Source organism: Colossoma macropomum, unplaced genomic scaffold (assembly GCF_904425465.1).
Source record: "Colossoma macropomum unplaced genomic scaffold, Colossoma_macropomum, whole genome shotgun sequence".
Taxonomy (NCBI): domain Eukaryota; kingdom Metazoa; phylum Chordata; class Actinopteri; order Characiformes; family Serrasalmidae; genus Colossoma; species Colossoma macropomum.
Genome location: NW_023494785.1, coordinates 20,338,010 through 20,359,830, shown reverse-complemented (window position 1 = coordinate 20,359,830; position 21,821 = coordinate 20,338,010). Strand labels below are relative to the sequence as shown.

The 21,821-nt window shown below is 37.8% G+C and overlaps 2 protein-coding genes across 7 annotated transcripts in view; both read left to right on the top strand.

The window, feature by feature from the left end:
- Positions 1-5,017, top strand: part of inpp5b (inositol polyphosphate-5-phosphatase B) — a 28,294-nt gene extending 23,277 nt beyond the window's left edge. For 4 of the 5 annotated variants that reach the window (XM_036586631.1, XM_036586639.1, XM_036586656.1 and 1 more), the window contains 2 exons: positions 77-188; positions 4,590-4,879. In XM_036586631.1, coding sequence (XP_036442524.1) covers positions 77-188; positions 4,590-4,699 — 222 coding nt within the window. In that variant the 3' untranslated portion in view covers positions 4,700-4,879. Of the gene's footprint in view, positions 1-76; positions 189-4,589 lie in introns of all 5 variants that reach the window. The other variant, XM_036586622.1, reaches the window with a different exon arrangement.
- A 288-nt stretch (positions 5,018-5,305) lies between these two features.
- On the top strand, positions 5,306-21,543 carry mtf1 (metal-regulatory transcription factor 1). Of its 2 annotated transcripts, none has more exons than XR_005008128.1 (12): positions 5,306-5,415; positions 6,985-7,504; positions 10,993-11,231; positions 12,597-12,728; positions 13,270-13,343; positions 13,653-13,786; positions 14,445-14,522; positions 15,385-15,487; positions 15,575-16,149; positions 17,272-17,329; positions 17,487-18,086; positions 19,268-19,321. XR_005008128.1 is itself a non-coding variant. In XM_036586594.1 (12 exons), the coding sequence occupies exons 2-12, from the start codon at positions 7,037-7,039 to the stop codon at positions 19,357-19,359; spliced, it is 2,391 nt and encodes a 796-aa protein (XP_036442487.1). In that variant the 5' UTR covers positions 5,306-5,415; positions 6,985-7,036; the 3' UTR covers positions 19,360-21,543. The 2 variants fall into 2 exon arrangements, 1 of the variants encoding a protein (XP_036442487.1); XM_036586594.1 differs by having other exon boundaries at positions 17,487-17,924; positions 19,268-21,543.
- Positions 21,544-21,821: the final 278 nt, after the last annotated feature.

Sequence of the window (21,821 nt, the reverse complement as noted above, 5' to 3'; positions counted from 1 at the left end):
CTATTAATATAATTTATTAATAAGCTAATATTAATAGTGTTTTTAGTATTAATAGTATTTTTTTTTACTTCTGCAGATTATTTCTATGCTACCTCAGTGCCACAAAAATGTTTTTAACTATGTAACGGCATTTCTCCGGGAGTTGTTGAAGAACTCTGCACACAACCGCCTGGACGTCAATATTTTAGGTAGGTCTTGAAGAGACTTTCACTTCTAGTTTTTTTGTATATTATTAGACACTTGGATTTTGTGGACACATACATTTTTTGACGAAAGCAGAACTTGAAAGCATCTTATCTTGATCAGAATTCCTTTTTTCTGTTTGGTTATGCCATCTGACTAGAAAATAGAAATTCTGTAAATAAGCTGTTTTAATATGAATCATAAGTGGTATACATTACTCTGTTTCATTTGCACCACTGACTTAGTACTTATACACCAATCAGGCATAACATTATAACCACCTCCTTGTTTCTACGCTCATTGTCCGTTTTATCAGCTCCACTTACTATATAGGTGCACTTTGTAATTCTACAATTACAGACTGTAGTCCATCTGTTTCTCTGCATACTTTGTTAGCCCCCTTTTACCCTGTTCTTCAGTGGTCAGTATATGAAATATATACTTTTACTCTTAATCCTCAAGCACTCTCATGCTTATTTGGTACTACAACAAAATATTGGTAATGGTCTGACAAGTATTAATGTAATTTCAGCTTTTGATTGTTAATAATTGATTTGCCCATTTTGATGATGCCCTGGAAGTGGACTGCATTGTTCAGACTGGGACACCAAATGAGCTTAGGAACATGCACTTGACCCCGGTAAAGGAGTACACCAGAACTGTCAGCTAAATGTACTTAATTGAGCATTTATTACTGAAGTCTCTCTGTGGTGGCTGTTGTCGTTCAAGGCTCATGGCTTCTCCCCTCAAATTAGAGTAGCTGCCTTCCATTAATATGGAAAGGAATATGCTAATTAGTCTGTCTTACACCATTCAAAAGTTTATTCTGTGTTTTATAAATATACAGATAAACTTGTAAATGTTACCATGTCACTTCATTTTAAAAACGCCAAATTTTAAGATTGATCATGCTGATGTTGATTAATCTATTCCTTGTTTTTATTGCGTAATTTCAACATAAATATCAGTGGAAAGCACAGATTACTCAAACAACAAAGACTTATCGGATGAAGAGGACATAAAAGCCAAAAATGTAATGATTGAGTAATAGGGTGCATTACAGAATATGACAGAAAACAAATTAACTTTAGAACAAAGCTGTGAAACACTGTTGTGGATTCCTTATAGTTATAGGCTGTTATAAACAAAATGGTTTAATCACAAAACCAGGTAAAAAATGACAATTACAAGTTGAGTTGATTTTAACGGTGAGTCTCACCTTTTTAATATGAAAAGAAAACCAAGTGCTAAAAATTAACACAGCGCTCTCAGTTCAAGTCTGAAGGGAAATGGATACTGAAAGTGTAAGAGGTATTCTAATTGTAGTATTGAAAATGCATATTAAAAATTTGAAATATCTAGAAATAGAGAACAGGAAAATGAAACGAACTGACTGCAACCACTACTGAAGTTCTTCACCATTATTTCCTAGCGATGAGTGTGTCAATAATTGGTCTAATCATTGGTCAAAGCTTCCCTGTATGAATGAAATTGAACTTAAGACAGAAGTAAGAGATATTAAATGGTAAGAGATAACCAGCGTTTATACAAAAGAGTAATAAGCACATATAATTTATTTCCGACCCTGAACCTCACTGAGCATGAGGGGCATCCTCACTTGTCTGGTCAGTATAGAGGAACTGCGACTAACTCAAAAGTGACCAACACAGATATCAGGCTAGCTAACTAGTTCAGCTGATGGATAAAGTCTATGAAATGTCCCTGTAAATCAAAACAAACAACATTTTTTTTTAAATATTGGTTACTTTGGACTGATTGAACAGCAACCTGGCTATTCACAATAAAGTAGTGTGGGACAAACCAGACCAAAAGCATTGCATGAGGTCAGTGGGAGTTTGAGAGAGTTGATTAAATTGACTAGCAGATTTGTCTTGACAGAAAGGTAAGAACATATAAAATTTGACTACCTAGAAATAAAGAACAGGAAACTGAAATTTAAAGGGTTGCATATGATGAGGAATCTGGAAAGTGTCCTGTTAACAGGAGTAGTGGATAATGTGGTGCGTATGTACCCAGAACTTGAGGAAGCATCCTTGGTATAAAAATAATATAGCAACAGTATAAAAATTCTGGAGCAAATACTATTGAGTCCAGAGAAAACATGCTAGTAGTAGCTTGCTATTATAGCAGTCATCCGCTGCTGGATATACTGAAGTAAAAATAGCAGTGTTTAGATCTAAGGATAATATATAGTCCAGCAGTGAAGCAGCAAGCATTATTCAAGAAATATGTCCAGAAGTACGTGCCCTGTTTAATCAGGTAGAAACACTAGTCAAATTGTTGCTAGTTGTTCCTGTGTCCTCAGCGGGGGCAGAATAAGTACCATGACAAAGAAATGTTGTGTTGCTGTGTGTCATATCCATAAGTAAAAGCTGGACAAATTAGACAGGAAGATGATTGTGCAGTAATTTGTAGCTTGTAAGGAGAAGCAACGAAAGTTTTGATTAGTAATGCATCGATATGGGAATCTAGGTCAGTTCCTTTATATTACATGTACATAGTCATATGCAAACGTTTGAACATCCCTGGTCAAATGACATGTTTTGTTGACGTTCTAAGTGAAAATAAGTTAACACATTGTCTACACGGAACACTTAAATACATTATTTTTCTTCTAATTTTAGGGCAATTTGTGTTCCTTAACATAAAATATAAAATTTGCACAGGCCACATTTTATGCTTTTCTCCCTCCAACATGTTAAATTCAGCAAAACATATTGTGTGTGTAAATTTTGTAGAAGTGTTCAGGTCCAGAAAGGATGAAGGACTTATATTCACTAATAAAATCAACAGATATGTAATTTGACTAGGGCCACCAAAACGTTTCCATACGACTAGATCTGTTGGTGCTGATACACACACATTTTATAAAATGTGTAAACTTAGACTAATCCCGCCTGGATTAGCTTTACATATGTATGTAGCATTATATATGTAGAAAGTCACAAATGCAGTAAAATAAATGAAGTGCAGATATTTTAGTACACTAACTCAATATCTCCTAAACTACTTACTGGAAACTGTGTCCCTTTCAGTTTTAAAATTTTAAAAGTCTTCAATACTGAATGATTTTTATCTTCGCCTACCAAAGTTTTCTCGCTCATGTTGGAGCATACACTTGGCTATATTTTTAGTAAAGTAAGGTGAAAACACATCGCTAAACAAAGATTTAAAACATTTGCCTCTTGTACTTCCAAATCATGACTGCTATCTAGCTGAGCTGAAATGCTAATAGACACCTCTGTCTCCATATCTGATAAACAGAACACTTAAATGTTGTACGTCTCGTCTTCATTGGGGGATTCATTGTAAAGGGACGAAAATTTGTCCCTTGTACGTGTACAACTTGTAACAAATCAAAAATTGGAATATTTGGATAAACTGTCCATCTAGAATGTAATCCATGTTAAAAGTGGCTGAAATTGTGTTTTCTGTCAGAAATCATTTCATTAAATCATGGCCGTTCACAGCCCTTACAGTACAATGCAGAGCGGGTGGCAAAGGCCGCTGTGGGGTCCAAAAGGTTAGACGTTAGGTTTGGAATGTGCTGGAATGCCCCTTTTTAAAAGCATTGTTTAACCGTCATCTGGAAGGGTTGTATTTGATCGTTTGCAGGTGGTTAAGCATGTTTTATACTAATCTGAAGGTCAATAACGACATTATAATTGACATGCTAGACTAGAAAGCTTGTCAGATGTAACAACAGTAACCAAGGGGACAAGGCTTTGTGAAGGGGCACTACAAATTATTGTTATAAATCTTGCAATAACACTAGTCTCTTTTCAGCCATGTACAAATGGTACGATAGATAAACATGAATATGCAGCTTAGGACATTTAGACTTGCCCCATACTTCAGATCTCTTACAGTAAAAGCAAGTCACTGCTGTGTGTTTTGATGAGACTCTGTATTAGCAAGACTGAGAAAAATGATGTTTGCAAAATGACACATCTGTTGTCTACCTCACACCTATGTGGGGTCCAAGCCTGGTGCAGAATCCAAGATCAAAAGTCACTTTCATTTGCAGTCATTTCATTTAAGCTGCATTCTGATTTAATAGTCATGTGTGCTTTGTGATGTGGTGTTTTTTTCAAGAGTTAAATGTAGTAGTACAGTATTACAATACAGTGCTGAATTAAATATAATGCAGTAGTGAAAGAAACTGAATACTGTTGAACCTTAAAATGTGCATCATTACACTGTTTCTTGTGGACATTTAATTTTATATCTTGGGAAAAGTCTTGTAATTCTGCCGATTTAAGAAGTCTGCAAACCCCGTTCTAGGGAGAAATTCACACAATTTATTTATTTTCTTTTTATATTTCGTAAATGTCATTGTGTAAAAATAAATGTTGTACTTAATGCTGCTTCTCTCTTGCTTACAGCCACAATATTTGCTGCCTTATTGTTAAGGTCCCCCACAAAGCAAGACATTATGGAGAAGAGGAAAACACAAGAGTTTTTCCAGCATTTTCTGGTCCAAGAAACCCACTAACATAGATCACTGTCAACTTCATGTCTTATTTTACTGCACAGTATTTGCTTAAAGAAATTAGTAATAATTTGTTCATGTCTATGTAGAGTGTTTTTTTTTTAATCATCACATTTGTGCTGAACAGCTGCCATATTTTTAATTAGAAGCCTTTTTAAATAGCAGATGAAACAGCGTATTATTGGAAGGCAGCAGAAACACTGACTTGTCTCTGTACTGTAAAGGAAAATAGGTATAATTTAAAGATCAGTTGTATTTGTATTTTAATGTTTGTAAATACAAAACATTTTTAGAATAAAGTATATAATCATGGAAACTAAACCTGCTGTTCTTGTCACTTAAACAGTGCTGGTCATTTTCAGTGTGGTTGTGTGTGTGTATGTGTGTGTGTGTGTGATATATATATATATATATATATATATATATATATATATATATATATATATATATGTATATGTATGTATATGTGTATGTATATATATATATAATTTATTAGATACATAAATTATTATTGTTATTATTATATTTTTGTTTATTTGTAAAATACTGTCAAGATGTGCCAGCAGCTCGGCGCATTGACTTATTCGCTTCCCAGCACGCTTCAGGAAGAGGAACTGGAATTGGCCGTTGTTGTTCAATCATGGTAGCGCTGGGGAGGGGAAGGGAGGAAAGTGCCAGTAAGCAGAATTATACAAGCACTGGGCGGCTACTTAACACAGGTAACTTCATTTAGCGATTTAACGTCGGGGGCACGGTGGTGTAATATTGTGTTATGTACTGGTATTTTTAATGGTTCTCTTGGTCTCGCAGCCCCCTGAGTTCACTGTGTCCACCCGTCTCTGCTACAGCCCGTCACTCAGCTGGCTAGCTGAACTGAAGCAGCACAATTTTAGAGTTGCTTAGCTAACCACCTATCGCGCTGATTTTAAAATGATTCTCGTCTTTAATTATTTGTTATCTCAGGGCATTTTAGTGACGATTGCCTCGTCCTTCTGAAAACTTGACGTGTCATATGTCCACTGATATCGTACATATGATGAAATAATATTAATTTAGCCAAAGCTCTTACTGCACTGTCAAAAACAAGCTAGCTATCAGGCTAATACAGCCCTAATTCTGAATGAGCCTGACTGCTAGCCTGTCCGCTTAGCTTGCTGTCGATTTAGCTATCATTTCTCGTCGAAGGTTTTTCTAACAGTTGCTTGATGAAACACAAAATACTGAGTGGCTGTCATATTTTGTCACCGTGTTTAAGCGGTGGCTCGGCGTCTTATTTCTAGACTTTTTGCCCGTTTGATTCTGTAATATCGCACGCTGTGGAAAGACAGCAGCGTCTCACACAGTTAGCGGTGTTACCAGTCTTTAGCTGGAGCTAACCTAGCTGAGCTAACCAGCTGCCTGGAGACCGACTTTGCTTTGCCAGCGTGATGAACAGTTACGGCTTTTTTGCCTAGCGGTGTCACTGTCCTCTGACAAGCACACAACTTACTGTGAAGTTTTAACGTTTAAACAACTTCTTTAAACTTTTTCGGAATAGTTGACGACTGTAGCACCTCCATATTTGAGGGCAGTTATGTATGACTCTTAGTTAAATCGGTAAGTTGGTGGTAAATGTCTCGTCGTTGTCAATGTCAGGACGAGCTGAGAAACTTCCAGAATCCACTGGACGCGCTCTGACACAGCTGTCCACAAATGTCCAGACTTTGTGAAAGTTGTCGTTACTTTGCTGTCAACACTTTTACTGGATGAAATTTGTCATAAAGCGTTAGTTTTCCATCTGCGGAGTGAACTGTAAAACATGACTGAATAAATAAGACGTATTCATAATACAGGAGACTTCTTTCAGTTTGCTCTTGATATTCATAAGTGTTGATTCGTTCATGCTTATACTGAAGAAATATTGAATGCTTCTTTAACTGTTCAGTTCAACTGTAACATACTGAGATGTCCAGTGTGTCCACGCAGCTGGTTTCCAATTTCGCTAACACCTTCACCCTGTTTGTTTTGGTTTGTTGGCACAGTTTGTTGCTGCTCAACAATAACGGGCCGAAATGTTTTCTCTGCATTGTCCCAGTTTCATGTAACAATAACAAGTGTAGTGTTAATCTTGTGTAGTGTCTGAGCTTTTTCCCTCTTTTTACGTCAATACAGGCAATATGTACTGGCAAGAAAGCCTGCATTCAAGAATATACATTTCTTGCAAACAATATCTGACAGTTCCCAAAGACAGGTCTCTTTGTTTGTTAACTTCTGACTCTCCTGTGAACTTCTGTATGTCTTTCTTTTAGGGAACACAAGTACGTGGACAGGCGCATAGGACTGAGTGGCGTTATTGGGATCATGGGCGAGAATGGCCCTCTCACTGAGACAGCCATGTTCTTTGACGAAGATGAAGAAGAGGTCGACAAGCTTGGCCGAGAGGAGGACGACGAGGACAAAATGGCTGATTCGGACAAAGAGGGCGACCTGATACCTGAACCCTCTTCCTCCTCAGGAAGGGTGTATGACCGCACCACAGTACTCATAGAGCAGGACCCCATCAGTCTGGATGAGGAGGGAGAGGAGGATGGCCACTGTGGGCCAGATGATGATGGCATGGCGTTTCTGGCTGATGGGGATGGAGATGAGGACGGGTCCCTGGCCTTCATGGCTGACCCAGACAGCATGTCACAGGGCTACGTGCATCACACCATCTCTCCGGACCAGATCCAGTTCATCATCAACCCTGGTTCCACCCCCATGCCCCGTAACATTGAAGGAGCCACCCTCACTCTGCACTCAGAATGCCCCGAGACTAAGCAGAGAGAGGTAAGGCCTTCAGTTTGGCAGACTGTGAGAATTATGCAAACTATGTGTTTGAAGATGTTAAAGTTGCAGTACCCTGACTCAGAAATTAAATAAAATAAAGATAACTGGACATGAGTGCTAAAGAGAGGTACCCTTCAAAATAAAGTAAAATAATATAAAAAAAAAATAAATAAATAAAAGAAAAAAAAAGTAAATTAAAAAAAATTGTGTAAGCCATAAGTACTTGAAAATCAGTCAGTTGATCTGGAAAAATGTTCTGCTTCCACACCTGCCATATTTTATGGTTTATAAAGAACAAATCTGAACAAATCAAGCAGGCATACATTAATGACAAGTGCGCTATATTTCTTCTGCTCTTAGAAAACATTTATCATTCGGTATTCTGTTTTACTTTGTTTAATACTTATTCCTGTATTATTATGAAATGATATATCAGATATCATCTTAATAAGGGAAGTTTTGAATGAGAAACATTTGTTTGCTGGGAGAACATCATTCCCTCTGGGCCCCTGTTTCCGCGTGGTTGCATATGATAGATTTTTATCTTTACTCCTCTTGCTCTCCCAGCTTGTGGTGCGATTAAACCTTTTGTCTTTGAGTCAGCTAAAATCGAAAGAAGCAAAATTGCAGCTCTGTCTAGGTCTTTCTTTTATTAGCTACTTCTTCCTTTGATAACAAAATCCTTATCATTTTGAAAAGGCACCAGCTTAATGTTTTTAGTGGTATGCTAAAAATATGTTTTTTTTTCCTCTGCTTAATCATGGATTAGTCCTCTTGTCTGTGTGGTGAACAAAAGTCATCTCTTCTAATAATGTGATCAAAGCTTATTCTGGTGTTTGCCTGTAATATACTGGGGTGAAAGGTTGAAAGGTTAGCATGTTTTCAGAAAATAAAGGGGTGCCAAGATTTTTGCATAGGCAGGGGTAAAGAATAATGATGGTGATGATGGTGATAAAATAAATAGTTGGGTCAGTGTGGTACTCACATGGTGCTCACTGTAAGAATTTTGTTAGAAGAGCGTACCTTAAAACGTATGGTTTGGCTCTGAAAGCTAACTATTATGTTGAGATTTTAGCATATCTAATGCTATGAATGTTGCCAGGACACATCTTTATTTGCATTACAGGAACATGCAAATGAAATGCTGCATTGTGTAATGCAACGCAGCTGTGCTCGGCCTGTCACTGTGTGGGAGGAGATAGGTTGCACCTCACTACCCCATTTAGAAACAAAACGAAGGTTGATATAGGCAGGCCAAAACATAAAGCTGCTTTCTGAAGCTCTGAAGAATGTCAGTGTTCGCAGCTACAGGATTTAATTTACCAAGAAAAAAGAAGCTAAGAACACTACCTTGAGGGTATTTGAATTGTGTCGTATAGAGAAGTCTCTATTTGAAGTAGCCAGTGATTGTTGACAAAATGAGCTATACTTTGAAGCTTTGATTGCTTTATCTTCATTGTAAACAGTGGGGTTCTGAAGGCCTGTGGTCATGATGAAAGACATTTGCATGGAAATCATGAGGATAATCAGAAGCTTCACAAGATGTGGGGAGTAGTTTTAACTTTCTTAACAGGATGATACGTTGTCCTTTAAGCTATAAGTTGATATTTTTAATATATGTTTCATTATCTTAACTGAAGGAGATTAGCCATTATAGGCCAGTTCAGCTGGCTTTGAAAGACTCTATCAGAGCAGTGTTTGGGGGCAGATGAAAATCTAAAAATAACCACCATGCTGTGCGCTTTTGTTCTCCATTTTTCATAGAGAGCTCACGGCCTGGTGTATGACACAAATATACAGTTATCCCATCAAACAAGAGGATTTTCTCCATTCAAATACAAAAGGGGATTATGGAAAGTTTTTGAACAAAGCTCTTTTTTCGTCCCTTTATTGCATACATAATAGCAGTGTAGCTTGGTGTGTATTTGTATGTGAGAGAAGATGACTTTATCTAGCAACGCTGAAAGCTTTTATTGGGCAAGCAAAGAGAGAGAGTCTGCTTTCTGAATGCTGAGTGTAGCAGGGCAATGAGTGGGGCAGTGCAAAAGTGAGGCCATTTGCCACCTACTTGGCAGAGATCCTGTGTGCATTCTGTTCCCTTGTACTGACTACCTTACAGTAAAGGCACAAGCAGTTGTAAAAGCTTTCAGTGTTTTGTTTGGTTTCACATAATTTTCTCACTGAAGCCCAGTACCATTACCAATGTGACTTAAACCAGAAAATAGTATAAAGCACTGAAAGTGGGTGTACTTATTGACCAGACAGATCACAAACTTATCAAGAAGTTCTGACATTAAAGGTTTGAAAAAACAAATATTTTGATATTTGATTATTCATGTGCGTAAATTGAGTCAGTTGATTAGGTGAGCTGTCTGTGTATAGGTTTCCAGGACCACATTTTGGTCATTTAAAAATAAAAGATTAAAGTAAAAAAACAGATAAACGTTCAATTTCATGCTAATTAACCAATATGTAACACTGTGACAGAAAAAGCTGCTGAATGTTTAATAACTTTTTGAAATAGCTAAATTCTTAACAGAAATTCATCAGCTAAAAATACTTCAGTGACTGTTAGTAGTGTAATACTGATGGGTTTCAAAGATTTTTGTAAGAGTAGTGTTATCTTAATCTCACAAATCACTTACAGTGCAAACTGCATGTCCTCAGGAAGTAGTTTGGGTTGTCATAAAACTGGCATGAAGTGAAAGCTACTGTTACTGTTGTACTACCTCAGAATCAACACCAGCATGTTTTCTTTGCTGGTGGTCAAAGGAAACATGCTTCCATGGAAAGCTGGAAAGTCAGAGTTGCACATGTTGTATGTGACTTTTTTTTATCCTTCATTTAAAAAACTGCTTCCAGACGTTACTTCTTTCAATGAACTTTCAACGAACTTTCAACGAAATCCCATTTTTTTTTTCTTTCTTTCTCTGCTCACATAGCTACGGCACTGTAACCGAATTGCTGCCCTCCTCAGGTTACTCAACTCTAGGTTGGACGTCGCTTTAAAAATGTAAATGATAAATGGGATGGATATATTTGTAGACACTTTTTTTGGATATCAAAATATCAAAAATGTTGGATAATTGTTTCAGCCTTATGACATTACACACAACATGTAATGTACAACAGTGAATCAGCAGTCTAGATTTTGGAAAAAGCATGTTCATTGGCTCACAGTTGCTAAGACTGAGTACTTAGGTATTTAAATTTTTGCAAAGACATGGGATTTTTTTAATTCCCAGCCATGGCTACACAAGCAAGCTACACAAGTAATTTGGTCTTTCAGGACCTGCATGACACTCTACTAAGATTATGTTTATGTTCATGTATGTATTGTGATTATTTTAGTTCACTTTAAAATGTGGCGCACTTCTGAAAATATAGCATGCGCATTAGGATGGGCTGCTACTTCTGGTTTCATCCAGTTCTCATTGAGCAGAAGAAAACATGAAAAATTTCCTTAATGGTATCTGTGTGTCATACAGGTAAAGAGGTACCAGTGCATGTTTGAAGGCTGCACGCGCACCTACAGCACGGCAGGAAACCTGCGGACACATCAGAAAACGCACCGTGGGGAATACACCTTTGTGTGCAACCAGCAGGGCTGTGGCAAAGCCTTCCTCACTTCCTACAGCCTAAAGATCCATGTTCGTGTCCACACTAAAGAGAAGCCCTTCGAATGTGACGTGCAGGGCTGTGAAAAGGCCTTCAATACGCTCTACAGGTGAGGCTCGCTTCACAGCAGCTGCTGTTGGAGAAGGTCTACTTTATTTGAAGATTCTCAGAGAGGTTGCTTTGCCACTAACCAAAGAATAGTTTTACTATTTAAGGTTTTTTTTTTTCTTTCGTCAAAGTTACCATGATTTTTGACAAAGGTGGGGTGTGCCTTTACTCCTTTATAGCATACATGAAAAGCTCCTTTATTTGTTACTGTTCTTTTTTGATCACCTATGCTCAACCCATTATATTAGTTGATTTTGGAATGAAATAAGCTGTTGTTAAGCTCACATTTTATCCAGTTTGCTTTGTTTAGAGTCTTTCAAAATAATCAATGCATTCTACCGTTCCAGTTTATGCAGGCACCATTATGTGCTTATTATCCATTGAGCATTAGTTCAAGTGTCCTTGCACTGTTCCCTAGTTAGATAATTTGCTGTGCAACAGCTGTTTGTCAAGGCTGTACATACTCCAATTAGACAGGACAGAAGAGATGACTCTCGTTCTGGTGACCTCATACTGTCAGAGAGGCTCCTCATATGACACAGGAGCCGAAGGCCACAGCCAGGGCTGGTGGGAGCGGTGCCACCATCGACTCTTTTGGACTCCACACTGCAGCACGCTATTCTCCATTAATCTCATTGCTGTTGCCCCAGCCCAATCCTGTGTGCTCTGTCCTCTCCCTTCAAGGGATAGCCAACAGTGCAAAGCTGTGGCTTCAGAAACTTTTAACTGGTTTATCTGCACAAAATAAACAAAGTAACAGAACTACAAATGTATGTGTTGTAGATAATGTTCATGCCTTATAGCGCATAGACCAAGAAACACATATATATTATAGATGTTCACTGAAAATGCTAGAAACTTTGCAGTGTGTTGTATAGCTGGATTCTTTATGCATAAAAAGCTGAGAAATTTGACTTTTTAATGCATGTGTTAATGTGGTAGACGTGTTAATGCAATACAGTGCATAACAGAACTACGAGCTCATTAGCTGGATCATCCTCATACTACTTCATGGAGATGTGTCATATTGGAATGCTGCACATAAAAAAGGGCCCTGGTTTATTAGAATAACATTTTAATGTTGTAAAATTGACTTAGCTAAGGGTTCTCAAGAACATTACATAATTTAAAAAAATCTATTGCCTCACGTCTGTAAATGGATTTTTATAATTTTATTATCATATTTTATGTCGGACATAGTACAGAATTCATTATTTTGGACGTTATCTTCATCTTAGCCATTTGGGAGCATGTGATCAATGAATACTTACTTTTGTCAACAATGTTAGCATTTCTTTTTGATATTTACATTTTTTAATAACTTTTTTTTTTCTTAACCTTTCTGTCTTTTTAATTCTCGTCTCAGGCTGAAAGCACATCAGCGACTTCACACGGGGAAGACATTTAACTGTGAATCAGAAGGATGCACAAAGTACTTTACCACACTCAGTGATCTGAGGAAGCACATTCGTACTCACACCGGGGAGAAGCCGTTTCGGTGAGTTCCTTTATTGCTTTGGATTTACAGACTGGCGATCCAAGGAGGCTCTTTCAAGAGATTGACTCTTCACTTCTCTGCTGTTTTTAATCATATAGATTTTCTTAGTTCCTTCAGTGTAGTCTATTCTTAGTCACTTACATGTTGTAAGTAAACATATGCACATGTGTTTCTTTCCTTGACTGCTTATGCAAACTGCATTGTACTAGCTGATTCTGATTCTCCTTTTCTCTCTATTTTCCTGTACTTTCTCACTTTATACAATCTTTATTGTCTTTTGCCTTTTTACTCTCTTTTGCCTTTTTACTCTCTTTTCTTTGTGTACCAGTTTGATGTTTATTTTAAGAAATATGTACTCAGTTTTCTTCAGCATTTGTGAGGTTTTGCAGAGTGTGGGTATTTTCAGGAAGCTTGTTGAGCTATTTTAGAGCAGAGTTGCTTTCAAGAAGTGTGCATGTCAGTAATCGTAGATGCATAGATAGTTATGTATACAACTAGTCAGCTGTGCTCCAAGAATCTTAAATTTTCATCCTTTATTCAGGTGTGATCATGATGGCTGTGGTAAGGCCTTCGCTGCTAGTCACCATCTGAAAACACATGTGCGGACACACACTGGTAAGACATCATATGCTCTTGCACCGAAAGAAGTTGGAGCCACTCAGCAAATAATCAGTTTATTATCTCTTCACCATCACTTTGTGGCCTGGAAGCTTGTTACAGTCCCAAAATTAAGTAATGTTTAATGTGTTATGTGGAGCTTAAATTTTGAAAAAAATAGGTTGAAATGTTCACTGGTTCCCTGTAACACATGCTAACGCAGTAAACAAAGTCTTTTTTTGTTGCATGAATGTTCATCCAAATAATGCATGTTTTATAATGAAAGTTTAATGCCTTATATTCTCTTTGTCCCTTATTTCTGACCAGGAGAGAAGCCTTTTTTCTGCCCTAGTGACGGCTGTGAGAAGACATTCAGTTCACAGTACAGTCTGAAGAGTCACATTCGGGGTCATGATAAAGGCCCACCACACACAGTTAACCTCAGCCATCCTCTCTCAGAGGTAAGTGGCTTTTCTGTTCTCTTTCCTGTCTTTTAGAGAAGACCTATATAATTAAAAGTCTTCAGTTAGCATTTTTAGTTTGTCTCAATCTGAAGTCTGCTGACCCTATCGTTTCAGACAAACAGAAACAGAAGCCCACTGTGGCTCAACTACAGTGTTTGTACAAAATGGCAACAAAAACTACATATTCCATTGCACCACACTTGACACATTTTGTAACAATTTTGGAAGGAAGAACTTGCATATGGTGAATAAGAACCCATCAGATATGGACTATCAAAATAATTGTCAGCCTCTCTTGCACATAGTGAAAGTACAGTTTAAGAGTAATTTGTAAAGTGACGGTATGCAAACGTTATGGCGCCCCTGGTCAAACGACGTTTTGTTGATTTTATTATTATGTTTTTTAAATATGTACAAATCCTCTACCTTTTCACTTAGAAAATCAACAAAACTTGTAATTTGACCAGGGTAATCAAACTTTTGCATACAACTGTGTGTTTGTGTATATTACAATACATTAATCGAATCCAAGGTTGCTTCTTTTTTGTATAAATATATGCATATAATGAAGTGTTTGCTTTTTCTAAATTGAATGTGTCAACAGCAGTTCTAGAGTGTTTCACAGATTAACAGGCTCTTTTGTTGTTAATTACAGGATGCAAATCACTCACTGTGCCTCAGTGATTTGAGCCTCATTTCCACAGATTCTGAGCTAAGAGAGAATATCAACAATGTGAGTCGTTGTTATTTATGGTACATTGTTTAAAACATAAAGACTTAAAATGAATGTGAAAAATTGTTATTGGGAGCAGAGCATGTTATAGCATCAGTCATGTTGGCAAGAGGTAACAGTATAAAGCCATTTGTAATGTGGTTAAAAAGATATCTGCAAATAAATATATCCCTTTTAGGGGTTAACAAATCAAAATATTAGATAAATGTCCTCTAGTCTTACATCATCTGAGAAAATATGTGAAGATACATATAATAAATAGTGCATTGTGTTTTTTTATATGTGTCATTGTGTTAACCATTTCCAAACATTACAGTATCATTATAGATTCATGTTCAGCTAATCAATCCTTTATTAGATAAAATTAGGTTTGCTGGTGATGAAATTTAACAGCAATGCAGTGGCTGGAATGCAGCGAAAAGCCAAACCAGTGACCTTCTAACTGTGTTCTTTTAACGGGGATAATAACTTTTTAAAAAAACAAAAAAAATCTTGTGTACTTTTAATGCACATAGGGTAATTTATATGTGCTCTATTATATTGTGTTTTTACTGACCAAAACAAACATGTAATTCCAAGATGAATCATTTTAAACAATTTTTATGGCTGCCTAAGACTTTTTTCAGTACTACATATACGTATAATTAAAGATTAATTATAATTAAAGAGTATTCTCGAACTCTGGTCATTTAAGGTTATAGAACTGCACATTTTGTTGTTTTCAATTCCTTAACATTCCGTATAATAAGATTATGACTCTGTTCTATGAAAGCTCGAAAAGTAATGCATTATTTTATTATGATAGTGGTCGATAGTGTTTATTTTAATGTCATAATTGTCACCAGTTCCTTTCACTGTTCAGTCACAGAGTTTGGAACTGAGTAACGTCACTCCTGCGAGGATATTTGAGTTAATGTTCCAGAGCCCTGAAAACAGTGTCAGTCAAGATGACGCGCATCCCTCCGGCAAGTACCTCTCACGAACAAAGGATGTTTTGCACAAGTGTCATGCGTGGCAACACTCAATCTCACCTAATTTTTGTGCACCTTCAGATAACCTAGTGGAGGCTTTTGGCTTGGAGACACCACCGCGGCCGGCTGTGGCAGACACATCTGCTCTGCTTTCATACTCTCAGCTGCCTTCATCCTCCTCTTCTACTAACTCTCTCAGCACCCCGGTCCTAGAGAACTCCGCTCAGCCTGGTTCATCCTCCTCTCAGACAGGCTCTGCCAGCAACTCCACACACACCCCTCCACAGTCAGCCACTTTCCCCTCAGTTCTCCATACCTCACTACAGACACCAGAAGTGCCCACTCCCCCTGTACCCGGTGTTACCCAACACTATGCGCCTGTTCTGCCCCCAGCCATGGCTAACTCCCTGCCGACCTCCGCCTCATCTGTGGTCAGCATCCCCAACCCTCCTTCAGCGACAGCCATCACCACCGCGGCAGCGGCAGGTGTAACGCAAACAGTGCCTTTAGCAGGCAACGCCAGCCTGGCACCCACATCCACCATCACCATCGCCCCCACGCAGGGTCTCCTGCAGCCCAGCCTTGTCATGTCTGACCAGAACCTGCAGTGGATCCTCAGCAGTGCTGCCAATGCACAGCAGAACCCTGAACAGCAGGTCAGACCCCACATATTATACAAAACACTCTTTCAGCTTCATACCTCGAGTTGCAGTTTATGTCTTATTTGAGTTTTTGGAACATGTATAACCTATAGGCCCAAAAAGCTCTGATGAAAAGAAGTGGGCTACTTTATTTTTTTAATATGTAGCACTGAACTTTACCACTGCTAAAAAACTCTGAGCTGTGCAGTAATGCATGGTACCTCCTAGTTCAGAAAGATGTATTGCATGCACTTGTCACCTTTCAGTAAATTTTGCCCTTTTGAATGATAAACATGCCATTGATGTGAAGCGTGTACATTTCATTAGGTTATGGGAAGGGAGGTAGTGGGAGTAATTCAGCAGATAATCCTGAGAGAGAATCCCTCCTTTCCCCCAAACATAGCACAGCAGAAGTTCACAGTTCATTATTCAGCCAAGCCACCAATAGTATATTTCATTTTTCATTTCTGAGCCAGTCAGAGCTAAGATAATGTTGCCAAAATGTGAAAGGTGAAGTTGATTTCATTTTCGCGTATATGGTTTCTTTCTTCAGTTTACATGATAAGTGGTGATTGTCAGGTCCAAGCACACCATTATGGAGCCAGTAGAACACAAACAATGAGCAAAGTTCTTAGAATGACTTTCATTTATAATAGATGTGGGATCTGAAAATAAAGATGGCTGCCAAAATTTGTATACATTGGCCTTTTGACTTTAGTATGGTAAGCAAAAAAAAATTAACAGGTCAGTCAAAATATCTAGAATACAGTCAAATGTTTAGACATGACGTTGCACAGTTGTTGAACTCAATGACCTAAACAATTCAACTGTAAATACCCCTTTAATTTAGACTCAGTGTTTTCCAGAAAGCATCAGAATTTTCACATAAAAAAACAAGTTCTCCTGGGAACAATTTCATCTGACTCCACTGGAGAAGATTGGTTTCTGAATGTCATCTTTTTCACTTTCCATGAGTTTTCATGTCTGGCAGTGGCAGGTTTCACATGTCTAAAAGATGAGCAGTGCACTGGCATAGGGAATAGGGAATATAGAAATGGGAACTGAAAGATTGTCACGATAAATTAACTGCTTTGCTTATGTGTTCTATATACTTTTTTTTTTTTTTTAAAAACTTAGGGCCCAAAAGTGGAGAAAGTCTTCTTTACAACAGCCATACCTGTAGGTGGACATTCAGGTATGATAATTTTTTATCTTTGCATGAGTATTATTGCATTATGCTAAAAACTATTTGCATAGTTTGTTGTCTTCAGTATGTGAGGATGAAAGTGCATGTTTGAGATAAGCTGAAAGCCTCACTGTATGTGACATGTGAGTTATTTGTTCTGCCTTAGGGAACCCTGTGCAGCAGATAGGCCTTAGTCTCCCAGTCATCATAATTAAACAGGAGGAGGCTTGCCAGTGTCATTGTGCCTGCAGAGACTCTACTAAAGAAAGGAGCTCCAGCCAGAGTGCTGCCTCCTCACAACAGGAGCCTACAGACACCTCTCCTCCTCCTCCACCACCACCACCACCACCGCCACCACCACCACCACCACCGCCGCCTGCAGAAACTTCACAGTGCTGTTCCTCCAAGGTGAACACTATTCTTCCCCAGGCACAGATCCAGCCTGGAAATCCCTCTGCCTCTACTCAGACATTCCACAGTGAGGCCATAGCTTCCAGCACTCCCACAGACAGCCTGGCCAATGTGGATGTGGTAGACCTCCTCAGCCCTGAAACCACAGCCAAGATTGAGGCTCTACTCATGGTCGCTGATGACTTCTCCATTGGTGAGGGCAGCAGCGATGCCACTACCTAAAGAAAGCTAAGGATCACCACTTCTCTCCCTGATTTGAGTTTTAACGGGCCCTTACCATCTCTTTATACCTTATGCAGTTTTGATCTGATGCATAAGAGCACGCTCTATAAACCAGGGGATCCGACTTCTCAGAGTAAGAATCTATCTAGGATCAGCTTGGCTCTTTCATATTCTTTTGATCAAACATGGGGAGCTAATCCTAGATGCTTAATACATGTGAGCCTTCAGCTAGTATTTTAGTCACGATGCATTCTGATTAATTTCAATACGTGCTTTGTGCATATTCTGACAATGAAATTTCCCCACTGAAAACAATAGGTTTGTAGGTAGTCGTTTGTTTGGAGTTACTTCACCTTTTGCACTGTATCACAACAGTCCTTCCAGGCACACTTATGATGTGTTAATGGTCTGTTCAGACCAGCTTAACAATCCTAATAACCTGGCAGTCAAATGACCAATAGCTTATCAGGGAAAGTGAGATGAGACTAAACAAACGTGGACCGTAAAACATGCAAAACATTGTGTAACAGACATTACTAACTTTTACAAAAAAGCAATATTGTAAATCTTAAATATTCAAAAGAATAAAACATTTTGTCAGTGTAGACCAGGCCATTTAGTTTGGGGCAGAGTAGGAGGTTTTAAAAGGTACAGAACTTAAAGCACTGAGGGCTTTTGAACAAGGCAAAATATTACAGACCTTAACCAAGCTTAATGAGATTTGTCAGCCACTCACACAGAAGTGAAAATTTTAGGCTGTGAATGTGTGATCAAAACTTAATTGGCATATGCAGCACTTTGAATGGAAAAATTAAGCCCTTTCGGTTAATAGTCATTCAAGCCCAGCACATGCTGTAAGTTATGAATAGTATATTATTTTACGTAATTTATTAGAAAAGACTACAGTAGCCCAAGAAATGTGACGCTAATGTAATCTTGAAGCAGTTTCTGTCAGCGGAAAGAAGTGACAAATTGCTTGCCTTTGAAGTGTAACTGATAGGTATGTTTGGTTGGCTGCCTGTAACTAAGTATTTAATTTTTATATATTAATTTATTGAAATACTTAATTTCTCTCATTAGATCGATGCAGTACATACTTTCCATAACCTAGTCTTTTTCACCTAAACTTGGTGGACCAAGTTATTTTCTTTGTTTATTTTCAGTGGAGTCAGACCATACAACATTATATTTTTCTTGCCTTTGGGGTGCACATCAGGCGTGTTACTGGTGTTGGGGTTACCCAGGCTGTCCCTGCTTTTGTTGTTACTGAGTTGATTTGAACCTTTGTTTTTCTTTTCTTTTTTTTTTCTTTAGACCCATGTAAGTCTCACTGTTGTGGCTTGCTCAGGGATATAGGAATTCAAAGCGGAGGTATACATGTCTGTGCTGTCCCTGAAATGACATAAAAATGAACATCAGTACTGTAGGAGTGTGGTCTCCTGCATCATACCTGCTTGTGCATCAACCAAGCCAAGGTTTAGAAAATAGAACAACTGGTTAACTTGCCTGCACCCATAAGCCCCCACCACCTTGTTTATACACCACTGCTGTAAGGAGAGGTTTTAAGGAGTGGATTATAATGTAAATATAATGTAGTACATTTGAAATTATAAATGTTTAAGCCCTTAGATTGTATTTGTATTTTTGTATAGAACTATGGGGGGCGATCACACTTTGGGTTTGAAATGGAAGACATGACCGCTGCACTGCACTGCCCTTTTTCTTTGCAACCGACTTGTCAGCAAATTGCCATGCAGTAGTTTTTGTTTTTCTTTTTTTTCTCGACCTTAGTCTACATGTGTTGTGCACTATGACATGCAAGAGTTACTGTAATCCCCCCAGTATCACCTGCAGGACAAAACAGCCTTACAGTTTTGAGGTGGAGTACTTCATTTTCATTGAAGGTTTTTTTCCCCTTTATGAGTCACCACAAAACTCCATGGTCATCATAACATTTGATGAAATGCTTCTTATTATAACTTGACATACAGGAAGAGTAAATTGGAATTCGAATGGGTTTTTTTGGCTGTTTTTCTAGCCAGTGCCAAGAAATGTTATATTTTCATTAAAAAAAAGTTATGTTGGTCGTAATATTAGTTTTGATATGTCTGCACATTCTCATATTTGCAGTCTGTTATCGTTAAGTTAAAGTTCATTCTGTACGTTGAACACATTTGGGCCCATTCTAGGTACACTAATTAAGATTTCTGTAGTACTCAAATTCCACAGCTATTGACACCAGCTAAACATTTGCATGTTTGTGCCACATCCATTGCCTTTTCAGTGAAGATCTGGTATTTGGGGAAAAAATTACTTAAAACAAGCTGCTTGCTACAGACAGCAACATCTCTCCCAGAAACCTTTGTTTTTTGTAAACTGTGCAAGTTCACAAAAATGTGTTCTGTTTATGCTGAATACCTTATTCTGTTTCCCTTGGTGCTTAGTAAAATGTAAGATTTAGTCAAGGCACATGCGCACTAATTTTGGCCATAATGTCTGTTATAGAATGATCTATGCAAAAGAAAACCTTTTTTCCATATTTTATCAGACCATAACACTCAGTCAGTCTTCAGCTCCCTGTGTGAATACTGAGTGAATTAACCCTTTGGTTTAGTATTTAGTCATTGTTATGCAAGTTACCACTACTTCAAAGCAACTGATTGTGAGTCAAATTGCAATGAATATTCAACATTGACTACAAAAGGCTTGCTACTGTGCACAGTCTGGAATATCTGGTTTCTGAAGGAGGCTTAAGGTAGACGGTAGCTAGTTCTTATTTTTATGGTTTAGTTTTGTTGATTAATGACTGACTAATGTGTTGCATTTTATTATGCAGATGGGCATTGTAATCTTTTAATAGTTGTCTTTCCACAAATGGCGTGTGGCACCCCAGACATCACTATTAATGCATGTCAACCAACAGGCAGATCTGTTCCTAAAAGTTGACATAATTCTGTTGTAAGAATTGTCACTTTGAGTTTTTTGGTTGAAGTTTACCTTTTTAAGATTTGGATTAAGTTTACCTTTTGGTTTAAGATTAGTTTGTACATATAATATCACTTTTCCACAATAGAGTGCAATGAAATGATAAATCACAAAATTAGCTTGTCATTTATCCTAAATTGTGATTTAACTACATTTGTGAGATCAGTATAAGTCGTCTCAGATGAGTATGAATTGGTCCTTCTGGGCTGCATTTAAAATAAACTGCTGAGTTTATCTTTCAGTTGTCAACTCAACCAACTGAATCATCCACTGGTTCATTTTTTTTAATCCAGCTTTCTCAGACAAATATAACTCAGTGTGACATTTATTCAGAAGTTCTTGCTAAAGCAGAACGCAGTAGCATGCTATGGGTTGTGCAAATCAGAGCAAAAGTGCAAAGGGTTATCAGATGGGGAAACATAAATGCTTCCAACAGAGTGCTTTTGATACCCAAAGTGTGAGGACAAAATATAAAGGATCTGTATTTTTAAGGAATGTATAATGTGAAAATTCTCATATGCTTGTTTTGTATAAAGTATTATGTATTATGGCAAAGTAATAACTTTTTGAATTGAATTAAGCAATATAATATCAGTGAAATCTGATAGACTCGTCTCCATTATTTTTCTTGGTTGTTTTAAGGCATCAGTTTATTAATTATTCATGTACAACGGTGAAGCTTTTAAAAAGCTTAAATATTCTGAACATTAAGAAATTTACTCATTTATTCTGTTCTTGAAATGCTGCATCACGAAAGCCTTTTTCCTGCAAAGAATTAAGACACATTCTTGAGTCAATATATGCAGTTATATCCTGTTTGATGGCACAAAGTTCAGCTTTAAACAAGAGCAGCCTAACCTACCTGGACAATTTTCTGAATTGT